The 19640-nt window shown below is 39.6% G+C and overlaps 1 protein-coding gene across 1 annotated transcript in view; it reads left to right on the forward strand.

The window, feature by feature from the left end:
* Nucleotides 1–19640, forward strand: part of PPM1H (protein phosphatase, Mg2+/Mn2+ dependent 1H) — a 128369-nt gene that overhangs the window by 38805 nt on the left and 69924 nt on the right. The window contains exons 2-3 of the mRNA XM_054989190.1: nucleotides 1254–1422; nucleotides 5675–6019. Of these exons, the coding sequence (XP_054845165.1) occupies nucleotides 1254–1422; nucleotides 5675–6019 (514 nt within the window). The remainder of the gene's footprint in view (nucleotides 1–1253; nucleotides 1423–5674; nucleotides 6020–19640) is intronic.

A 19640-nucleotide genomic window follows, 5' to 3' on the forward strand; every position in this document is an offset into this window, starting at 1 on the left:
ATGCCTTGGGACACCTTCTACACAAGTTAGTGTGATATAATTCAGTGCATCCCTGCTTCTTTTTCCTGTTCCGCCTTTTGTTTTGATGGACAAAGGCCTGTTTACTTGCCTGATGGAAAACAGACAAGGAAGCTAGCCCAGGCACCAAAAAGGACCAGGAACAAAATGAAGATATCTTTGCAACATTACAGGAGAGTTGTTGTATGCCAACTAGACAAGCCTTAAGATGAGTGTCACAGTGTTTATGGGGAAATAAAATTGTTGCACTGCAGTTGATTGTGTGTGTATTTAAATTGACCCAGCCCTATTTCAGATTCTGTGGTGCTTTGTTCGGTTGTTTTCTGCCAATAGTGTCAAGTAGCCTGTCATAATTTGCTGAGGGGGAAGGAATAATTTGGCACATACTAGGCACAGGAAATTTTGTAGTTGAAGACTACAGCATGCCAACTTGGATACTTGGCAATCCTTAGTGATTATACCCTGTGATCTCATTGAGTGGCATAATGTGGGTGAAATAGCCTGATGGAGTTGGTAATGCTCCAGCATCCTTTAGAAAATAAGCCCTTCTCATGGTGAGTAATGTGGCAAAAACAGTGCAGAGGTTGATAAGGAAGGTAGGTAGGTGGAAGTACATACAGCACAATACAGCTTCAAATTAAGGGATGATCAACATGTTCAATAAAAGTATGTGGGGTTGTACCACTGTAGAATCCGCTGTAGAATGTACTGTGTAGTGCACATGGGACTCTGAACTTTTCCATTCAGAACTGATGTTTGTCTGGCAGGAATTCTTGTAAATCACTGGATTAGATGGAGGATAGGCTACTTAGTAAGAACTAAACTCAACAGTCTAATAAGGTCAGTTGTATCTGTTAGTTGTGATTGCTAAAAGCCAGCCTCCTTTTCCAGGTAAAAATTGCCTCTGGCTACTCTAACATTAGAGACTGGGTACATCATTGTGCTGTGCTTGTCAATCACCATGAGATATCTGTCTGGCCATTATAGTGAGACAGGCTGTTGAGCTAATAGCATCGTGATGGTATCCTTTTCCACTGGAGGCTGGATAGAATTGCCTTCTCTTCTCTCCAAGGTTCTCCAGATTCTTGCAGCAAGCTTTCTGTCCAAAGTTTTCCAGTGCTCATCTCCGTGGAACCTGTAGAGAGAGATGGGAATGAACAGTGTATCAAACAGTCTGACTGGAAAATCCAGAAAAAATATGTATTTAATTTCTTTTCCTTTTTTTAAAAAAACAGAGTGATCAATGCAGGGAAAAGTACACACAATGAAGACCAGGCCAGTTGTGAAGTGCTTTCTGTAAAGAAGAAAACAGGAGTAACAAATTCTACACCAAACAAAAATGTCTCTACCAAGCGGAGATCGTCATTGCCAAATGGAGAAGGGTTACAACTAAAAGAGAATTCTGTAAGTAACCTCCTTTATGTACATGCTGGTTCACTCCTACCTTACTTGTTATGTACAGTAGACATGGGCATGAACTGTGAAAAAAATGGAACCGTGCGGTTCGTGGTTCGTGGCGTTTTTACGAACCAGGAACAATGAACTTCCACGAACTGGGGCAAGTTCACGAACCGGTTCGTTGTTTGTGAGGTTTAAATGCCCCTTTCTGGCCGCTTAGCAGCGGCAGGGAAAGAGGCATTTAAACCCCCTGATCAGCTGTTTGTTGGGGAGATCCCCGACAAGCAGCTGATCATTTAAACAGCGGGGCTGTTTAAATGGCCGCTCCCAGCAGCGGGGAAATGGCCATTTAACCTGTGGGTGGGGCTTGGCTGGCTGGCCGGGAGTTCCCGATCAGCCAGCCAAGCTCCACTCACAGTTTAAATGGCCATTTCCCTGCCACTCTGAGCGGTGGGGAAATGGCTATTTAAACTGTGAATTGGGCTTGGCTGGCTGGCTGGGAACTCCCGGCCGGCCAGCCACCCGCTGTTTAAATGATCAGCTGCTTGTTGGGGATCTCCCCGACAAGCAGCTGATCCGTGTGTTTAAATGCCCCTTTTGAAAGTGGCATTGCTGTTTAAAATGAACCAAACGAACCAGTAGACTAGTTTGTGGAAGTTTGTGGAAAAGAGCTACCACGAACCGAGGTGGTTCCTGGTTTTTTTTGGTTCGTATTCCGGTTCGTGCCCATCTCTAATGTATAGGCAATAAATCCTGACTGTTGTCTTCTCCTAGCAAAAAATAAGTTTTGTGTGGCAGTCCTGGCTGTTACAGGCAGTGATTTCCGTGGTTTGAGCTGCTGTGTCTTTCAACCAGCCATATCTGGAATTGCTCAGTTTGTTCATTACATTTGGCTGTTGTCTGTGCACCAAAAACAGTTGGAACCGGTGACATGTACAAAAACAAGATGGTATTCACCATTTTTAAGAACAACTGTGTTAAAAATGTGGTTGAAAAAATAATTTTACTCTCAGTGGAGATAGCAGTGAGTTACAGAGGCTCCTACATTCTTTGCATCTGCTGGATGCTTGAGGTGGCCAGCATGTTTTGGCTCATTTGCCACAAGCGAACGTTTGCAGTTCTACATGCCTTGATTAGGTCACTGTAGTGTTGGTTGAGTAACTACATTTCAAGCTGCCACTTTTGTTCCTGGTGAAGGGGTGATAGAGCCTTGATCAAAGAGCCATCACAGCTAGAGAGAAAGAAGCTTCTTTAATTAATTAGATTCATTTCTATCCCCACCTTTCTCCCCAATGGGGATTTAAAGCAGATTATATCATTCTCCTTTCCTCTATTTTATCCTCAAACAGCCTTGTGAATTAGGTTAAGCTAAGAATGTGGGATTGGCCCTGAGTCCACATAGCAAGGTTTCATGGCATAGTAGGGATTTGAATCTGGGCCTCTCAGATCCTAGTCCAACACTCTAACCACTATAACAGACCGGCTTTTAGAAGCTGCTTTATTAATGTCTATCTAAAGCCAGCTGACTGTTTCTCTTTGGACTTTTTCGGAAGAAACCATTTGCTCTAAAGGGCTGAGAAATGTTAATTGTATTTTTGATATTTTTGTTTCATAAGGGCTTCATCTGAACGCTGCGCAGTAGTTCAGTATGTAGCTGAAATGTACCTGAACTATGTCTCAATTTACAGAGGATTCATATATCCCAAGAGATTTTTAAAAAACCCAAAATATTGGTGAAAAATATTGATAACATTTGCTGCTAGAGGGCACTCTTACTCTAGGAGCGATACTTAAACCTGGCTGAAATTATGAAGCAAGATAAAATATAGAAATTGTTTATAGAAAACTTACAGTAACCTTTTAATTACATTACCACTGCCTATTAATGTATAGCATCAACCAGTCTTAGTAAGTTCCTTCTTCTTCATCTCGTACAAAATCACTATTGTTTCCAATAAACATGAAGCTCTGGACTTTTCTGTGACAGATGGTTCAGGATACGTGCTTTGTTGAGACATTGTACTTAACAGAGCCTGTTACAGGAAAGAGATTAAATGAAGAGCATTGTACTCAGTCACAGTGTGGTCACTACTCTAAAATCTTTGAAAGGCACGCTGAGAGCGCTTCAAAGGAAAGACAGTTTAAATATCTCTCCACAAGAGGCAATATTACTTATTATGTAATTATCAACAATATGTGCTATTAATGATTTTTTAAAAAAAACATTCACACTGAAGGAAAAAGCAGAAAACTGTGGCATTTTAAAGAGAAATTAGCTTATTAGAAATTTGGAGGGAAACATCTCGTTCTGTGAGGTTTCTGGTAGCCTGAATTTTGTTTTGATAAAGGGTTCTTAAAATGTTCCTTTCAAGAAATTGTGTAGTTGTTAAGTAATAAATTAATGTATATATTAATGACATAAAGCTTTTTGATAGTTCATGTTTTATAAATTAGTATTTTGTTGAAAGTGGCTTTGGAGGGAAAGCACCATATACATTTATAAATATTAAATAAAATTATGAAATGATCTGACATAGTCAAAGAGTTTGAGATGTATGAAATGAACAGATACTAGCCTTGTTTGCTAATTACAGTGAAAACACATACCATCTGTGTTTCTAATGTAAACGTGATTGCTTTTTGTATGTGCCTTGAGTAATTCTCATGTTACAGTCAAGGCATGTACAGCTGAATGTGTGATACAACCACACATTTATTCAGGTACTAGTCTTTAGTTTCCATTATAAAGTGAATGCATATTAGCTTTTCCTTTCAAACAGATGTATGAATGTACAGGCAAGATGTAGTGCTAGGTTTGTGGGTCCTCCCCAAATGAAAACAGTCATTTTCTACATCTCAAAAGTGAAGGGTTAAGGATACCAAATGAGTAAATTTGTTACTTTGTTACATTCAGGTACTTTTCAGGTTCTGTAAGCTTCAGCATCGCTAAGCCTTTTCAGCTAATTGGGTTTATTAATATTCTAGAATTTTTCAAATCTTCATTTTAAAACAGTAGTTAAGTCACTTGGTCTTGTGTTCCAAAAAACCTGGTAATTGTACATTAAGCAACAGCTTAGTTTCTGTTACATGTATTCTGTGAACATTCTGAACAATCTCAAATATGATAGTTTAAATTTAAAAAAATGTTCCATGAAGTTGTATTTTGTACTCTTTCAGCTCGATTCTGGGCTTGGGGAAACACGTAGAAACAGAAATTAAATGCAGCTGTGCCAAATGTTACTCACAGAGGTCTGACCTAGTGCCATAATGCCAGAAATGGTCCATGCTCTCCTCCAAACCCAGCTATTGAAGCCCCTGTTTAGTGTGCTTGCAGGGCCTTGATCTTGCAGCATGATACCCCGAACCGATACCCCTCTTTAAAATCTTGGGCCTTAATGCAGTATGATCACATGGATCCAGTCTGGCCTCATGTCAAAAGAAAACAAAAAACACAACATCTGGTGATTAAAATCTATGGCACAACGATCAGAATGAAAAATACATTTAAAATTGCCCCACCAGGGCAACCTGTTCTTGGGTCCCCAGTTCAGGGCCCTGATCCTATGGAGCTACAGAAAGAACAATAATAGAACAACAAGGTTGAGATTTTTCAGTAGTGGGAGATATTATTGTCAGGTGCCAGCCATTTTTTCTTTTCTGCAAACTTTCCATGGAGAAGATTTACTTTAGCTTCTGGGCATACCCAGATAAGTTGCTTCTAGTTCACTATAAAATTAAAATATTTGATGCTTCATGACTTTGTTAATATACAGTGGATTTTAATGGAAGCAGCAAGACCCTAGGCATATTTTAGATTTTTTTTTGACAAATGAAACCCAAACAGGGAAATATTAAATGTATGTTATCGCTGAGCAAAAATACCATAGCAAATATAAACAACCACCCCCTAAAAGGAAAAAAAAACCCTACTGTGCCTGCTGGTTTTTTAGCCAAACTGTTCAGAATTTGAACAGATTTTCTCCTCAGCAGGCAGATCCTATGTCCAATGGAGGGGACAAATTGGCTGGATTTTATGAGGTATAGAATTTTCAGGCGCTGTAGTGGTAGGTTGCGTCTCTTCCTCCTGTCTCATCCAGACCCTCCTGTGTGGTGTCATTTGTACAGTGGCTTCTGCTGCTCAGTTAGGGTTGTTAGTCTGACTGAAATGTGAGCTTTCTTCTTTCTTACCATCTTTGTTATTGGTATTTTATTTTTTTAAAATAATAAAATATATTTTTAAATTTTTTTTCTTAACCAGGAATCAGATGGCATCTCTTTCCACTACTGGTCATTATTTGATGGGCACGCAGGCTCGGGAGCAGCTGTTGTAGCCTCGAAAGTACTTCATCACCACATTGCAGAGCAACTCCAGGAAATCGTGGACATCCTGAAAAACTCTGCTGTCCCTCCCCCAACCTGCCTGGGGGAGGATCCAGAAAGCATGAATTCTAGCATCAGAACTCTAACCAGGGCCGCCTCCTTACGTAGCAGTGTTGGAGCTCCAGGTTCTCCCAGCACCCCGCCAACTCGATTCTTTACAGAGAAGAAAATCTCCCATGAGTGCCTCATTATAGGAGCCATCGAAACGGCATTCAGGGAAATGGTAGGTATATTCCATTGACATAAATGCAGCTTACTCTTCTTAGAAAGAATATTCTTTTTAAAAAAACACAGTTTGTAGCTCAGTTTGAAGTTTTTATTGCCAAAATAAATATTAACAGAAACAATGTATCAGGTTGGGGATTACCGTGTCCCTTCTACCATGAGAGAGGAGTCTTATAAATACAAGTTAATTGTATTTGACTTTGGTTTGACCAGCTTAGCCTATAAGGTGAATTCATAGCGTGCTTTTTAAAATGTGTATTATTATATGTATCTGTGGTTTTTATCTCTAACCCTCAGTTTCCAAATCAATAAAACATTAATGTACTCTCCTACACAATTCCTTGGGGTAATCACCTGGAAAACATAAACTTTGAAACTACCAGAGTTCGCTGATGTGGCATTGGCAATGGCATCAATTCATCATTAATTTTATGAAATAATGAATCTTTAGACATTGAAAATTTTCTGAGAGAAAAATAAAAGCGCTGGAAATTTGTTGGGAAAATTTTCAACCCAGTCTCTCTGGACAGCATACAGATGGCTTCTGTAACGGTATTATACTATGGTGTCTTGATTGTAAATATGTCTTTTACTTCTATATCTATGATGGATATCACCTCAGAGATCTCAGCAGAGGTTAGGATCCTGAGCAACAAAATTGCAGTAGTGCTTACAGAGCGCAGAGCAGAACATCCACATTCTCTCTGCAGTTTATACTCCCTGAATTGCACCTTGGGGGGCGGGGGGCAGAGGATCCTTGTGGATTAGGTGGGGTGCAGCGAAGGAGGAGGGCAGTTGATGGAATGGAAATATGACTCATGAGAGAGCAGGAGTGAGGAGCCTATCTACCACAACCCAAGTTTATGGCTGGCAGCCAGTGCATTCTCTTCTTTAGCCCGGTCTATAATTTGTAAATTGGAAGCCAGCCTTTTGAATGTGCGTCTCTTCCTCCTGCCTTATCCAGAACTGTTGTCACCTTTCTTCCTTTCCTGGTATTTGTGATTTTGCATTATACATGCACTGATACAAACCTTGATTTCTTTGTAAACCCATCCTTTGACATATACGTGTAAACCAGGATTAGGAGGTAAGTGTTGCTTTTTAAAAGAATAAACAGATAATTAAAAAAAATCCTTATTAAGCACCTCTGCTGATCACATGATAAAACATGGACACTTTCTAAAGTGCTAATTGAAGTAAGTTACCAGCTGGAAAGAAATTTGGATGGTAAGCAGAGATTGGTATTGTATTTAAACTAATAGTGGGGAGGCCAGTGGTAGGGTGGGAATTAGCTTCTCTGTGTCTTCAGACTTGGCACATTTCTTCGCCCTCTGTGGGCCCAGCTTTCAGTCTACTTAGGATAGAAAATTACCAGAGCTAATAATTAGAGGTGCTACACGTCTTTGTAGTCTACATCCTTTGTGGTCCTACCTTCTTTGATATTGCTGGGGAACCTTCAAGGAGGCTCTGTTGTTAAAAATAATTGAGGCCCAAAGCATTAATTGAACCTGGCAAGATTAAAATTTGTTTTTAAATAATGTACATTAATTGACCGTCCTTGACTTGAAAAGGAAAGACACAGTAACACTAAGACACAGTTTCTAGTCCATATGGCTGCATGCCTTTGAAAATTGGCAGTTCTCCCCCTATATTTAGCTAGTAATCCATGTATATGAACAATTAGTCATCCTTACCTTACCCATTGCCGACTGGGAAACACATGCATAAATCCATACCTAAATGATGATCTAGTATGTCCATGCTTCATTGATTTGAATGGGATGCATTTGCTGGTATACTTTTTTTTAGTGCATGTTCTGCACTCTCATATTAAATTCCTATTTATGCATGACTAGAGCTGGATTATGACCACTGCATGTAGAAGACTGTGCTCATGAGGTGGAGTTTCTTGAATGCTTGACGCTTCCTTTACAGAGCCTAATAACTTTCCTTTTTCTCCATTTTGCTGCTTTAAACAAAAACTTAAAACTAAGATCAAAATAAAGCATGCTGTACTTGTGGGGGAAAATACATGCTTAATTGCAAAAAATAATTATACTTTTTCATAACTTGGGCCCATTTTAGAGTTAGGTATAAAATATTCACAGCTATAAAATTTTGCGTACAATTAGTATACAAATTGTATATAGAAGAGGAGTTGGGAGCCAACCCAATATAACCAGAGCTTCTGTCTACTGCCTCATTCGTTCTCTTCTCTGACCCCATCTGTATGTAATGTGGCCTGTCTGAAGACACCAAACATGCACATCTGTAAAAGTGTGTGTATGCTTAGCACAGCACTATGTGTGTACAACGTTGTTCATGAGGATAATTTTGTGCATAGATTTGAGAGTATTCGCTACAGGACATGTAGAGGTTTTCCATTTGCTTCTCTGAGAGGCCAGCCTAAAATGAAACTGTCTTTTCCTGAGGGATCATTTTTGAAAAAATGTTCTGAACATTATTCAATTTCTTAACTGTTTAGCAAATAATGTATAGTCATTTGGAGACTTTTTAAAAATCTGTGTTTGTTCCCCCCCCACAGTAAACTATTAATAGGAGAAATGGTTAGAAACTGTGTATAAATGCATTTTATGTATTATATAAGCTGTATTTGTCCTGATGAATTTTTTTATTACTTGCTATTTATTAACATACTGCAATTCACATGTGAACCAGAAGGTGGCCTCATAGGGCAGGTCACCAGCACTTCAGAAGAGCCAGACACCATTGCTGGTTATTCAGAGAATGAATGGGATTGAGCCCTCTGTGCTGAACTGCACAGAATCTTATTTATGGTGGACTCAGCATTGAAATGCATGCCTTGCCTCAGCCCACCAAGGGAATGCTGCAAAGTCTTTTTGAAACTATCCTATTTCTCTTCCTTTACTTTCTATAGCAGCTAAAAGAATGATTGCGTGGCTTCACCTTTAATACAAACTGGCTGTATAATTCTCACAGCAGTTATTTCTGCAAAGTGTTGTGTCAGATGAATTTAGTTGTAATAAGAGTGAAACTAATAAGTATAAGGAGAGGGACCCTTTTCTGAGGTAAGTAGAGCAGATTCTTAGAGGGCAAGTAAAACAAATACGTAAACAGAGAGGAATGAGATTTAAACAGCCCTGTACTGTTAAGTGGTCATAGCTCATTATAATAGTTAAATGGCTATTGATGCTTCCTATTATAAAAATACAAATGGAGACCAAAAAGGACTATTCTCATTTCCCTCTATTCCCTTTTTCTCTTTCCTGGCAACCCCCACAGCCCTTCCCTTTTTCTTGCTTCCTTTTCTCATTCCCAACCAACGTCAGCCCACCTTCAGTTTTCCCTTCTTCCCTTTCCTTTGCAGCCTCTGCTCAAGAAAACTATGGTCCAGTTGCACAGTGGTAGCTGCTGGCCCAGTTGTACAGTAGGGACCTGCAGGGACTTTCAGGGGACAACTCACTTCCCCGTGTATTCCTCTCTCCGCACTCTTTCCTCTTTTCCTGGAAATTCCCATATTCTCACCTTTCCCTCCTTTGTTATTTCCTTCCCACCTGCCAGCCAACCTACCTTTATCTGCACCCCGCCCCTGTCTTCAGTTATCCCTCCTTCCCTCCCCTGGCAGCCTTTCCCCAGGAAACATCAGACCATGGTGCTGGTGGCTGGGCTGGGCTCATTTGCTTGTTGGAGATCCTGCGGGCACTTGGAGGGGCACCTCAGGTTCCCCTGTATCCCCTCCCCACACTATTTCCTCCTTCTCTCCTGGCAACCCTCCCATACTTTCTTCTCTCCTTCCCACCTACTCACCAGCCTATCTTTTATCTGCCCTCCATTTTCAGTTATTTTTTATTTTCTTCATTTATACCCTGCCTTTCCCCAGTAGGGGCCCAAAACAGCTTACATCATTCTCCTCTGAGGTTAGGCTGACTGGCCCAAGGTCACCAAGTGAGCTGCCCCAGCAAAGTGGGGATTAGAACCTGGATCTCTCAGATTCTAATCTGTAACTGTAATATCTGTATCACAGTAGTTATCATAGGATGGTTGCTGCTGAATAATAGCAGGCAGCAGGGCCTGGGTGAACCATGCAGATCTCTTGATTGCAAGTTGCCCAGTGGTTGCTGCTAGGCTGGGCTCCAATGAGTCCACCCTCAAAGGCCAACACAGCCCAGGAAATGTCTCCCCCCCCCCACCATTTACTGACAAAATCAAGGTGTGAAGGCTGGAAGTACTGCTACAGTTGCCTGGCAGTGGCTGCTAGGGACATTTGTTTCTTAAAGCTACAGGCACAGCTTCTATCATTTAGGAGGGTTTTAAACTTCACCCCCTCTCTGTGTTTGAGTTTAGATTTCAGATATTTTTGCAAACTTGTAGCTTTTCTCATGTTCGTTAGAAAGATCTGTTTTGTCCATCTATGGCCCTGGTCATATTTAAGTAACCACAGATTGGGTCATATTGAGAATTAGATATATTGATTTTATCTAAAAATGCACACAAGCTGTATTTTAAATTCCAAATTGGTGTAGCAAATAAGCTAAAACAAGAAGCCCCCTAATCAGATTGTCAGAATTCCCAATCCCTTCTTGAAGTCATAGTATGCCTGTTGGCTTAGCCGTGTCAGTTCCCATTAACATGCTTTTAACTAATCTGGCATTTATAGCTGGTCTTGACTTATTTTATTTTAAAATACTCTGTTTTCTCCAATAATAATGTATGGCATGGCTAACAAGAAGACTGTTAAAATGTAAAATGCATTTTAAAACATACACATTTATGCAGCAGGATGAAATATAAACATAGCACTGTCCATATCATGGAGCAGAGCAGACAATAAATTTTAAGATCAAACTAGAGTACTAAAGTCTATCAATAAAACCAACAGCAGAAGTGGGAACAATAGTTGCGGGGTAGGGGGAGTGAAACATTCATACACACGCTGCTTCTCTGGCCAATAGAATACCTGGATAAACTTTATGTGGCACCTGAATTTTACGTGGTACATACAGTTCAGTAAACGTAGAGCTCCACAAATCAGATGGTTAGGAAAATAGAGAATTGAGGGGCCAACCTTTAAGACTCACAGAACAAGGCCATATAGAAGGTCTTAAGTGATGGTCATTTAGGACTTCAGTGGTCACCCAGCACTTTGAATAGTTCTCTAAAAGACTTCTGACTTGGAGTTCATGGAGGGCTGAAGCAGCTCAGGGAGCTGGGCTGTCCGTGCGGCTGTTTGTGAGGGCTAGTGGGGTGCCAACTGCCCGTAGCCCCCTGTTCTCAGGCGGAGAACAGGCAAGTACGCTCAAGACCCCGAGAGTGTGAGGGTCTCGGCTGTGGGGGGGGGATCTACGCAGTGATAACCCACCCAGCCTTGAGACCCCGCTCGTAGACGGGTGGCAAAGATCTCTGCAGTAGCTCTGGAGTCAAGTTTTTGGCTTAAGACCTCCGTACCCAAGCTTCAGCACTAAACTGGGAATACTGGACTATCGTAACTACTGAAACAGCGATTACAACCCATAAAGAAGATTTAATAAGGTAAAGATTGCTATCTCTTTATGTGAGAAGAAAAATGGTAAAAGAAACAATCAAATTAGAAGACACAAGTTGCAAAAGACTTAATAACTTACTGTGAATATTCCGGCAAAGTAACTGAGAAAAAAGAATTTTTTAGAGAGGAGCTAACGTGGAAAATAGATTATTGTTTACATACCTGCGGCTTGTAAGAGAAGAGCGTCTCGACGCTATGTCGAGAAGAGAAACTGGAAGTGCGTCAGTGCAATAGAAAGACTGGCTGGAAGCGGCCTCTGAGGAACCGGAAGAGGACGTGCACCATTTTGAAGAAGGGAAAGAGCTTGACCTCAAATTGGGCGGAAGTAGGACATTTTGGATAAGGGAAAGGGCATAAACTTCAAGTAAAAACCACAGAGAAAAGATGCCCGACATTTTGGATGCTAAGATCGCAAATTTTTAAAAGACTTTGTTAAAATTTGACGCTTAAGGTGAGGAAAGTAAATCAGCCACGCCACGGAGTTAAGGAAAAGAGCGGACTCGTGGGAGCGAGGTAAGGCAAGCCCCACGATGTCGAAGAAAGAATGGCAAATGGCGCTGGACAGTCTTGATAAAAAAGTCGCAGAGGGGAATAAAGAGATCAAAGATATGATGCAAGAGATTGTGAAAGACATTAAGGAGCTCAAAGAGACTTTTAAATCAGAGATGGTGGAGCTAGTTAAAAATATTGATGAGGTCAAGAAAGAATTACAGTCAACACAGCAGAAAGTTAAAACAGTGGAAGATGAAACTGACAAGTTGGCTGTATCACACAGGATAGAAACCAAGGGTTTGAAAGAGAGAATGGCCATGGTGGAATGTAAGCATATGGAAAAACAACTTAGATTTCGCGGAGTCCCGGAAGTGGAAGGGAAATCAACCCAAGAGCAGATTTCAGAAGTACTAGCAGAATTTTTGAATAAGGAACCGGAGGAAGTGGCAGCCTTTCTGGATGTGACATACAGAATCAACTCAAAATATGCAGCACAAAAACACCTACCAAGGGATATAATAGTTCAATTTACAATGAAAAGAACAAGAGAAGAGATTGTGAGTAAGCAATTTCAAAACCCTCTGGAAATTGGTGGAAAAAGAGTGAGAATAATGAAGGTACTTCCTAGGGGGGTTTTGTTGGAGAGGAAGAAATACAGAGAACTAGTACAAATGTTGAAAGAACTGAACATCAGATATAGATGGGAAATACCAGAAGGATTGAGTTTTGAGTTTCGTGAGACCAGAAGAACACTCAGATCTGGACAGGAGATGGAAATGTTCATAAAGGACTATGAAAAAGACTTACCCAAAAGATCTAAAATTTGATAATGGAGTGCAAAATTATATCTTGGAACGTAAATGGACTAAATTCACCTTCGAAACGTAAAGCTACTTTCCACTGGCTATCTAAACAACATTGTAATATAATTTGTTTGCAGGAGACACATATTAGGAAACAGGATGTGAAATATTTAAAACTTGCTAAATTGGGGAAAGAATTTGCAGCGGCGTCAAAGCAGAAAAAAAGAGGAGTTGTTTTATATATTAAAGATGAGCTGCAACCGAAAGTGGTTTTAAATGATCCGGAAGCTAGATATATAGCAGTGGAAATAATTTGGAACGCAAAGAAAATACTTTTGATTGGGATTTATGCACCGAATGGCGCTAAAGAGAACTTTTTAAAAGACTTACAGAACCAATTGGATGGACTGACATATGCTCAAATAATTCTGGCAGGTGATTTTAATGGAGCAACAAATTTGGATGATGATAAAAAAACAAAAGGCGCTCATAAAAAAAGAGGACTTTTGCCAAAATCCTTTTTTGGAATTAAAGATCGGGAAAATTTGGAGGATGTTTTGAGAAGAAGCAACCCTAAAATAAAACAATATACGTTTTACTTGGTGAGGCACTTGACACTATCAAGAATTGATATGATCTGGGCCTCTAAAGATCTGGTGGTATGGACTAAGGTGGAAGTAATGCCTAAGGTAGGCTCAGACCACAATCCAGTAATGTGGAAATTTGGGGAAGGCACCAAAAGACGAAGATGGAGGATAAATGAAGACCTGCTGCAATCAGAAGACAATACAATGCTACTACAAAGAGAGACCAAATTCTTTATACAATATAATCTAAATAAAGGCGTTTCCACTGACAAAGTATGGGATACCTACAAAGCAGTAATCCGAGGAACTTTAATGGATTTAAACGCAAGAGACAAAAGGAGAAAAGAAGAAAAAAGGCAAGAAATTATGGAAAAGATAAAGGCCAAGGGGTTACAATTAAAGAAAAGACCTGGGAAGAAGAAGTTATATCAAGAAATAAAAATTCTGCAAGAACAGTTGAGAGTAATGAACAATAAAGAATTAGAGTTGGAATTGAAAAAATTGAACCAAAAATCATTTGAAGGTGCGAATAAACCTGGGAAATATTTAGCGTGGCAATTGAAAAAGAAAAGGGAGAAAAAAATAATAACTAAGATTCAAGAAGATGGCAAGATGTTAATAGGCCAACTGGCCATAAGTAGAACCTTCTTTAAGTATTATGCAAAGTTGTATCAAAGGAAAGAAGTGGATTTGGATGCTATTGACCAATATCTGAATAAGATCAACTTACCAATACTATCAGAATAATGGAAGGAAAAATTAAATTCAGAAATAATGGAAATGGAAATAAAAGAGGCTATCCGGTCGACTAAGTTAGGGAAGGCACCAGATCCGGATGGAATTACGGCTAGATTCTACAAATTATTGGAAAACAAACTGGTATCTTTTTTGAAAGAGGTAATGAATGGAATTTTAAAAGGACAAAAGATACCAGAGTCTTGGAATGAGGCCAACATATCATTGATTCCAAAAGAAAATCAAGATTTGAGTAATGGCAAGAATTATCGACCCATTTCGTTGTTAAATAATGATTACAAAATTTTTGCAAAAATTTTGGCGGAGAGATTAAAGGACTGGTTAGTTGAGATTATTGCAGAAGAGCAAGCAGGGTTCCTTCCAAACAGGCAAATCAGAGACAATTTGAGAACTGTAGTAAATGTTATAGAATACTATGACAAACATTGTGAAAGGGAAGTTGGTTTCTTCTTTGTGGATGCAGAAAAAGCGTTTGACAATTTGAACTGGAATTTTATGTTTGCCACAATGGAAAGGTTGCAAATGGGAAAAGATTTTATTCAAGCAGTAAAAGCAATATATAGAGACCAATGTGCGGCAATTGTAGTAAATGATGAGCTAACAAAAAAATTGGAAATAAGAAAAGGTACAAGACAGGGGTGCCCATTATCTCCATTGTTGTTCATCTTGATTTTGGAATTGTTATTGATTCAAATAAGAGAAGATGAGGCTATAAGAGGCATAAGGATTAAAGAATTTACTACAAGGTTAGAGCTTTTGCAGATGATGTGATGGTCATAGTGGAAGATCCAGTACAAAATATGCCAAAGTTGCTTGATAAGATAAAAGAGTTCGGAGATCTGGCTGGATTTTATGTTAACAAGAAGAAACCAAAGATACTATGTAAGAATATGACTAAACAAAAGCAGCAAGAATTAATGGAAATTACCGATTGTGAAGTAACACATAAAGTTAAATATCTTGGAATTGAGTTAACTGCGAAGAATATTGATTTATTTAAGAATAATTATGAAAAGCTACGGCAACAGATTGATAGAGATATGATTAAATGGAATAAACTAAATCTATCATGGCTGGGAAGAATAGCGGCAGTTAAAATGAATGTGTTACCACGGATCATGTTTCTATTACAAACAATTCCAATTATTAGAGACACTAAACAATTTGAAAAATGGCAGAGGAAGATCTCTGACTTTGTGTGGGCAGGCAAGAAACCACGAGTAAAAATGAAAGTTTTGTGTGATGCTAAAGAAAGAGGTGGACTGCAGTTGCCAAATATTAGACTATACCACGAAGCAATATGTTTAGTTTGGTTAATAGAGTGGATATCACTGAAAGATTCTAAGCTCTTAACATTGGAAGGTTATAAGAAGCTGTTTGGATGGCATGCCTACTTGTGGCAGGATAAAATAAAAGCTGATTCTATGTTTTTGCATAATTATATCAGAAGGAGCCTCTTCATGATCTGGAAAAAATATAAAAAATATCTGGGTGAAGGCATCCCCTCTTGGGTGGTACCGTTTGAATTGATTGATCCGAGAGCTATCTATAATGAAGAACAATGTTTACCATATAAAGAGATATTGATTGTGGAACAGAAAATGATAAGAATTAAATCGGAGGAAGAGTTATCTTCTTGTTACGGATGGTTCCAGTATAGACAGATCAGAGACCTTTATAATTTGTATTGTTCAAAAGAAGGAATTAAATGGGAAAACTCAGAGTTGGAAGAGACTATACTACAAGAAAGCAAAAAGAAGATATCTAAGATTTATAAAATACTTTTGAAGTGGTATACAGAGGATGAGACGGTCAAAGTACAGATGGTTAAGTGGGCAATTAATTGTCATAAAGAAATAACAATGGAATCATGGGAATGTATTGCCGTGGTCTTGGCATTGTAGTTCCTGACGTTTCGCCAGCAGCTGTGGCTGGCATCTTCAGAGGTGTAGCACCAAAAGACAGAGATCTCTCAGTGTCACAGTGTGGAAAAGATGTAGGTCATTTGTATCTACTCAGGAGGGGTGGGGTTGAGCTGAGTCATTCTGTAAGAGTTTGCCAGGGTGTGGAATGCTAATGGCGGGAGGCTTCACTGTAACCTGAGGAGGTTCTTTTGCATATGGATTGGTGCTTGATGTGCTAATCTTCTCTGCAGGGCTATTGTCGGGTGTGGAGTGTTTTGTTGGCCTGGTGTTTTTCAGAACTGGAGCCCATGCTCTGTTCATTCTTAAGGTTTCTTCTTTCCTGTTGAAGTTTTGCTTATGCTTGTGAATTTCAATGGCTTCCCTGTGCAGTCTGACAAAGTAGTTGGAAGTGTTGTCCAGTATTTTGGTGTCCTGGAATAAGATACTGTGCCCTGTTTGAGTTAGGCTATGTTCAGCCACTGCTGATCCAGACAAGAATAAAAGAACATGAAAGACACTGCAGACTTGGACAGCCTGAAAAATCAGCAGTGGCTGAACATAGCCTAACTCAAACAGGGCACAGTATCTTATTCCAGGACACCAAAATACTGGACAACACTTCCAACTACTTTGTCAGACTGCACAGGGAAGCCATTGAAATTCACAAGCATAAGCAAAACTTCAACAGGAAAGAAGAAACCTTAAGAATGAACAGAGCATGGGCTCCAGTTCTGAAAAACACCAGGCCAACAAAACACTCCACACCCGACAATAGCCCTGCAGAGAAGATTAGCACATCAAGCACCAATCCATATGCAAAAGAACCTCCTCAGGTTACAGTGAAGCCTCCCGCCATTAGCATTCCACACCCTGGCAAACTCTTACAGAATGACTCAGCTCAACCCCACCCCTCCTGAGTAGATACAAATGACCTACATCTTTTCCACACTGTGACACTGAGAGATCTCTGTCTTTTGGTGCTACACCTCTGAAGATGCCAGCCACAGCTGCTGGCGAAACGTCAGGAACTACAATGCCAAGACCACGGCAATACAGCCCGGAAAACCCCCAACAACCATCGTTCTCCGGCCGTGAAAGCCTTCGACAATACATCGAATCATGGGAATATTTATGGAAAACTACACTGAAGATTTCAACTTGTACCAGTATTAAAGAGAATGTTTATAAAATGATCTATAGATGGTATTTAACGCCAAAAAAGATTGTGCTTGGAAATGCTAACTTGTCAGATAAATGCTGGAAATGTAAAAAGCATGAAGGATCATTGTATCATATGTGGTGGACATGTGAAATAGCCAGACAGTTCTGGGGAGATATTATAGAAGTAATAAATGAGATATTGCAGATTCAAATAAAGAAGAACCCAGAACTATTGCTATTGAACTTAAGCATGGAAGATGTTCCTACTCAATACCAAACATTACTATTTTATATGACGACGGCAGCAAGACTTTTATATGCGCAAAAATGGAAGGTGCAAGAAATACCAGCTATTGAAGATTGGATGCATAAATTGCTGTACATGGCGGAAATGGATAAAATGACAAGGAAGCTGAGAGATCAGAATCCAGTGGAATTTTTTACGGACTGGGGAAGATTGAAAACATATTTAGAAAAGAAGTGGGACGTAAAGGGGGAATTATGGCAATTTGAAAATTATTAGAATGGATTTGTTATTAGAAGAGAGAGAGTCTTTACCATATGAAGTGAAGTATTAGCTAATTGTTAGCCCAAATGTAAGTGGACTTAGAGTTAATAGATATTGTTAGAATTACTAAAGTAGATATTTTATCCGACTGTTAGTTTAAATTTAAATATATGTGGAGCTAATATAAAGTAATAGATAATAGATTTTTAAGTTTATAACAATATTTTTGAAGTTAATAGATAGGGCTTAGTTGAATAAAAGAGTAAGTAAACATGAGATAAGGAGTTACAGAAAAAGGGGACAGATTGGGAATAGATTAGGCTATAGGGTTGGAAAGCTGTTGGAAGTCTTGGAAAAGGGGGGGAGGGAAAGGGTGGGGGAAAGGATAATGAGATGTTATTTGAAAGTTGTATATTAATATTCTCACCTAATACAATTTTCTAAAAAAAAAAAAAAGAATAGTGCTCTAAAACAAATTGGCAGCCATAGTAGGGTTTTCAACACTAGTGAGATCTTCTCTCTGACGTATTCTATATGCCTGTAATCTCGTTGCAGCTGAAGTTTCTGAAATGCTTTGAAAGGAAGCCCCTGCATAGAGTGCATTGCAGAAATATAATGTTGATAACATTATAAATAATGTTGATGCATTTTGAGGAGAGGCAGAGGTGTCCCAACCAAAACTAGGCATTAGTGTAAAGCAGGTAAAAGTACTATATGATATGAAGCTCCAAACTGGATTGATAATCCATCTCTTTCAAGAAGTTGTTCCACCTGCCGTCTGTTTGAACATCTTGTCTTAAAAGAAGTATCTTCCCTTCATGGTTGTGATTTAAATTGTTTAGTCCACAGATGCCTTCTCCAGATCAGGTTTCATAATCACCTCATTCAAGACTGCTGGCACGACTCATTCCTTTAGTGAAATACTTGGACACAATCAGGCACATCAGGCACAATGTGACACTGAGAGATCTCTGTCTTTTGGTGCTACACCTCTGAAGATGCCAGCCACAGCTGCTGGCGAAACGTCAGGAACTAACATGCCAAGACCACGGCAATACAGCCCGGAAAACCCACAACAACCAAAACAGAATGTGCTAACAAACGTAACTGTACATTCTTTGCATGTGTATTAATTGTTAGACTGCAAAGGAGGAGAAAGGAAACCTCGCCTCTGCTGGATCTAGAAATAATTGGATTAGTGATGTATTGGGCAGGAAATACGCAAAGTATACACAGAATTAATACAGAGGTCTTTTGGGAATGGGAAAGTACATAGACAAATCATTCACATTTGAAAAGGGGAAAAACAGCTCTGGTAACGGAAGAACAGTTCTAGGACAATGACCAGGTGGGAGAGATTGTGATGATTTGAAGGATCGTCACAATCCTTCAGGTAAACTGAAGGATGCTGTCTGAAGATTATACCTGTTTTAAATAAGTACCTGTTTTGATGCTAAGATATCGAGAATTACAGACTTAACAATGTCAAATTTTCATGGAACTGATTTCGGTAGGACTTTTACGGGTGCATAGTATTGCAGCCATGGAACACTAATCTGACCAAGTTATCGAATGAGGGGCAGGCTGCTCAGGCAATTCTTGACACTTTGTGGTACCAACTCCATTAAAAGCTGGCACTATAAACAGAGTTGCATCCTTGGGCCTCATTCATTTGGCTCAAGGACAGTCTCTTGGCTTTGGAAAGTGCCCAGGATTGATGGGGGGGGGGAAACCTCCACCTAAAATCTCCTTTGGAGAGAGTTCTTCCTTCCCTCACCCCACCCCGGTGCTCCTTGATGGCAGAGAGAGATATTTTCACTTATTTGCTCCTCCTACTGCAGGTCCCATATTGTTCCAGTAGAATGATCGCCTGAATCTTGGGAG

This window comes from Eublepharis macularius, chromosome 9 (assembly GCF_028583425.1).
Source record: "Eublepharis macularius isolate TG4126 chromosome 9, MPM_Emac_v1.0, whole genome shotgun sequence".
In the NCBI taxonomy this organism is placed as follows: Eukaryota; Metazoa; Chordata; class Lepidosauria; order Squamata; family Eublepharidae; genus Eublepharis; species Eublepharis macularius.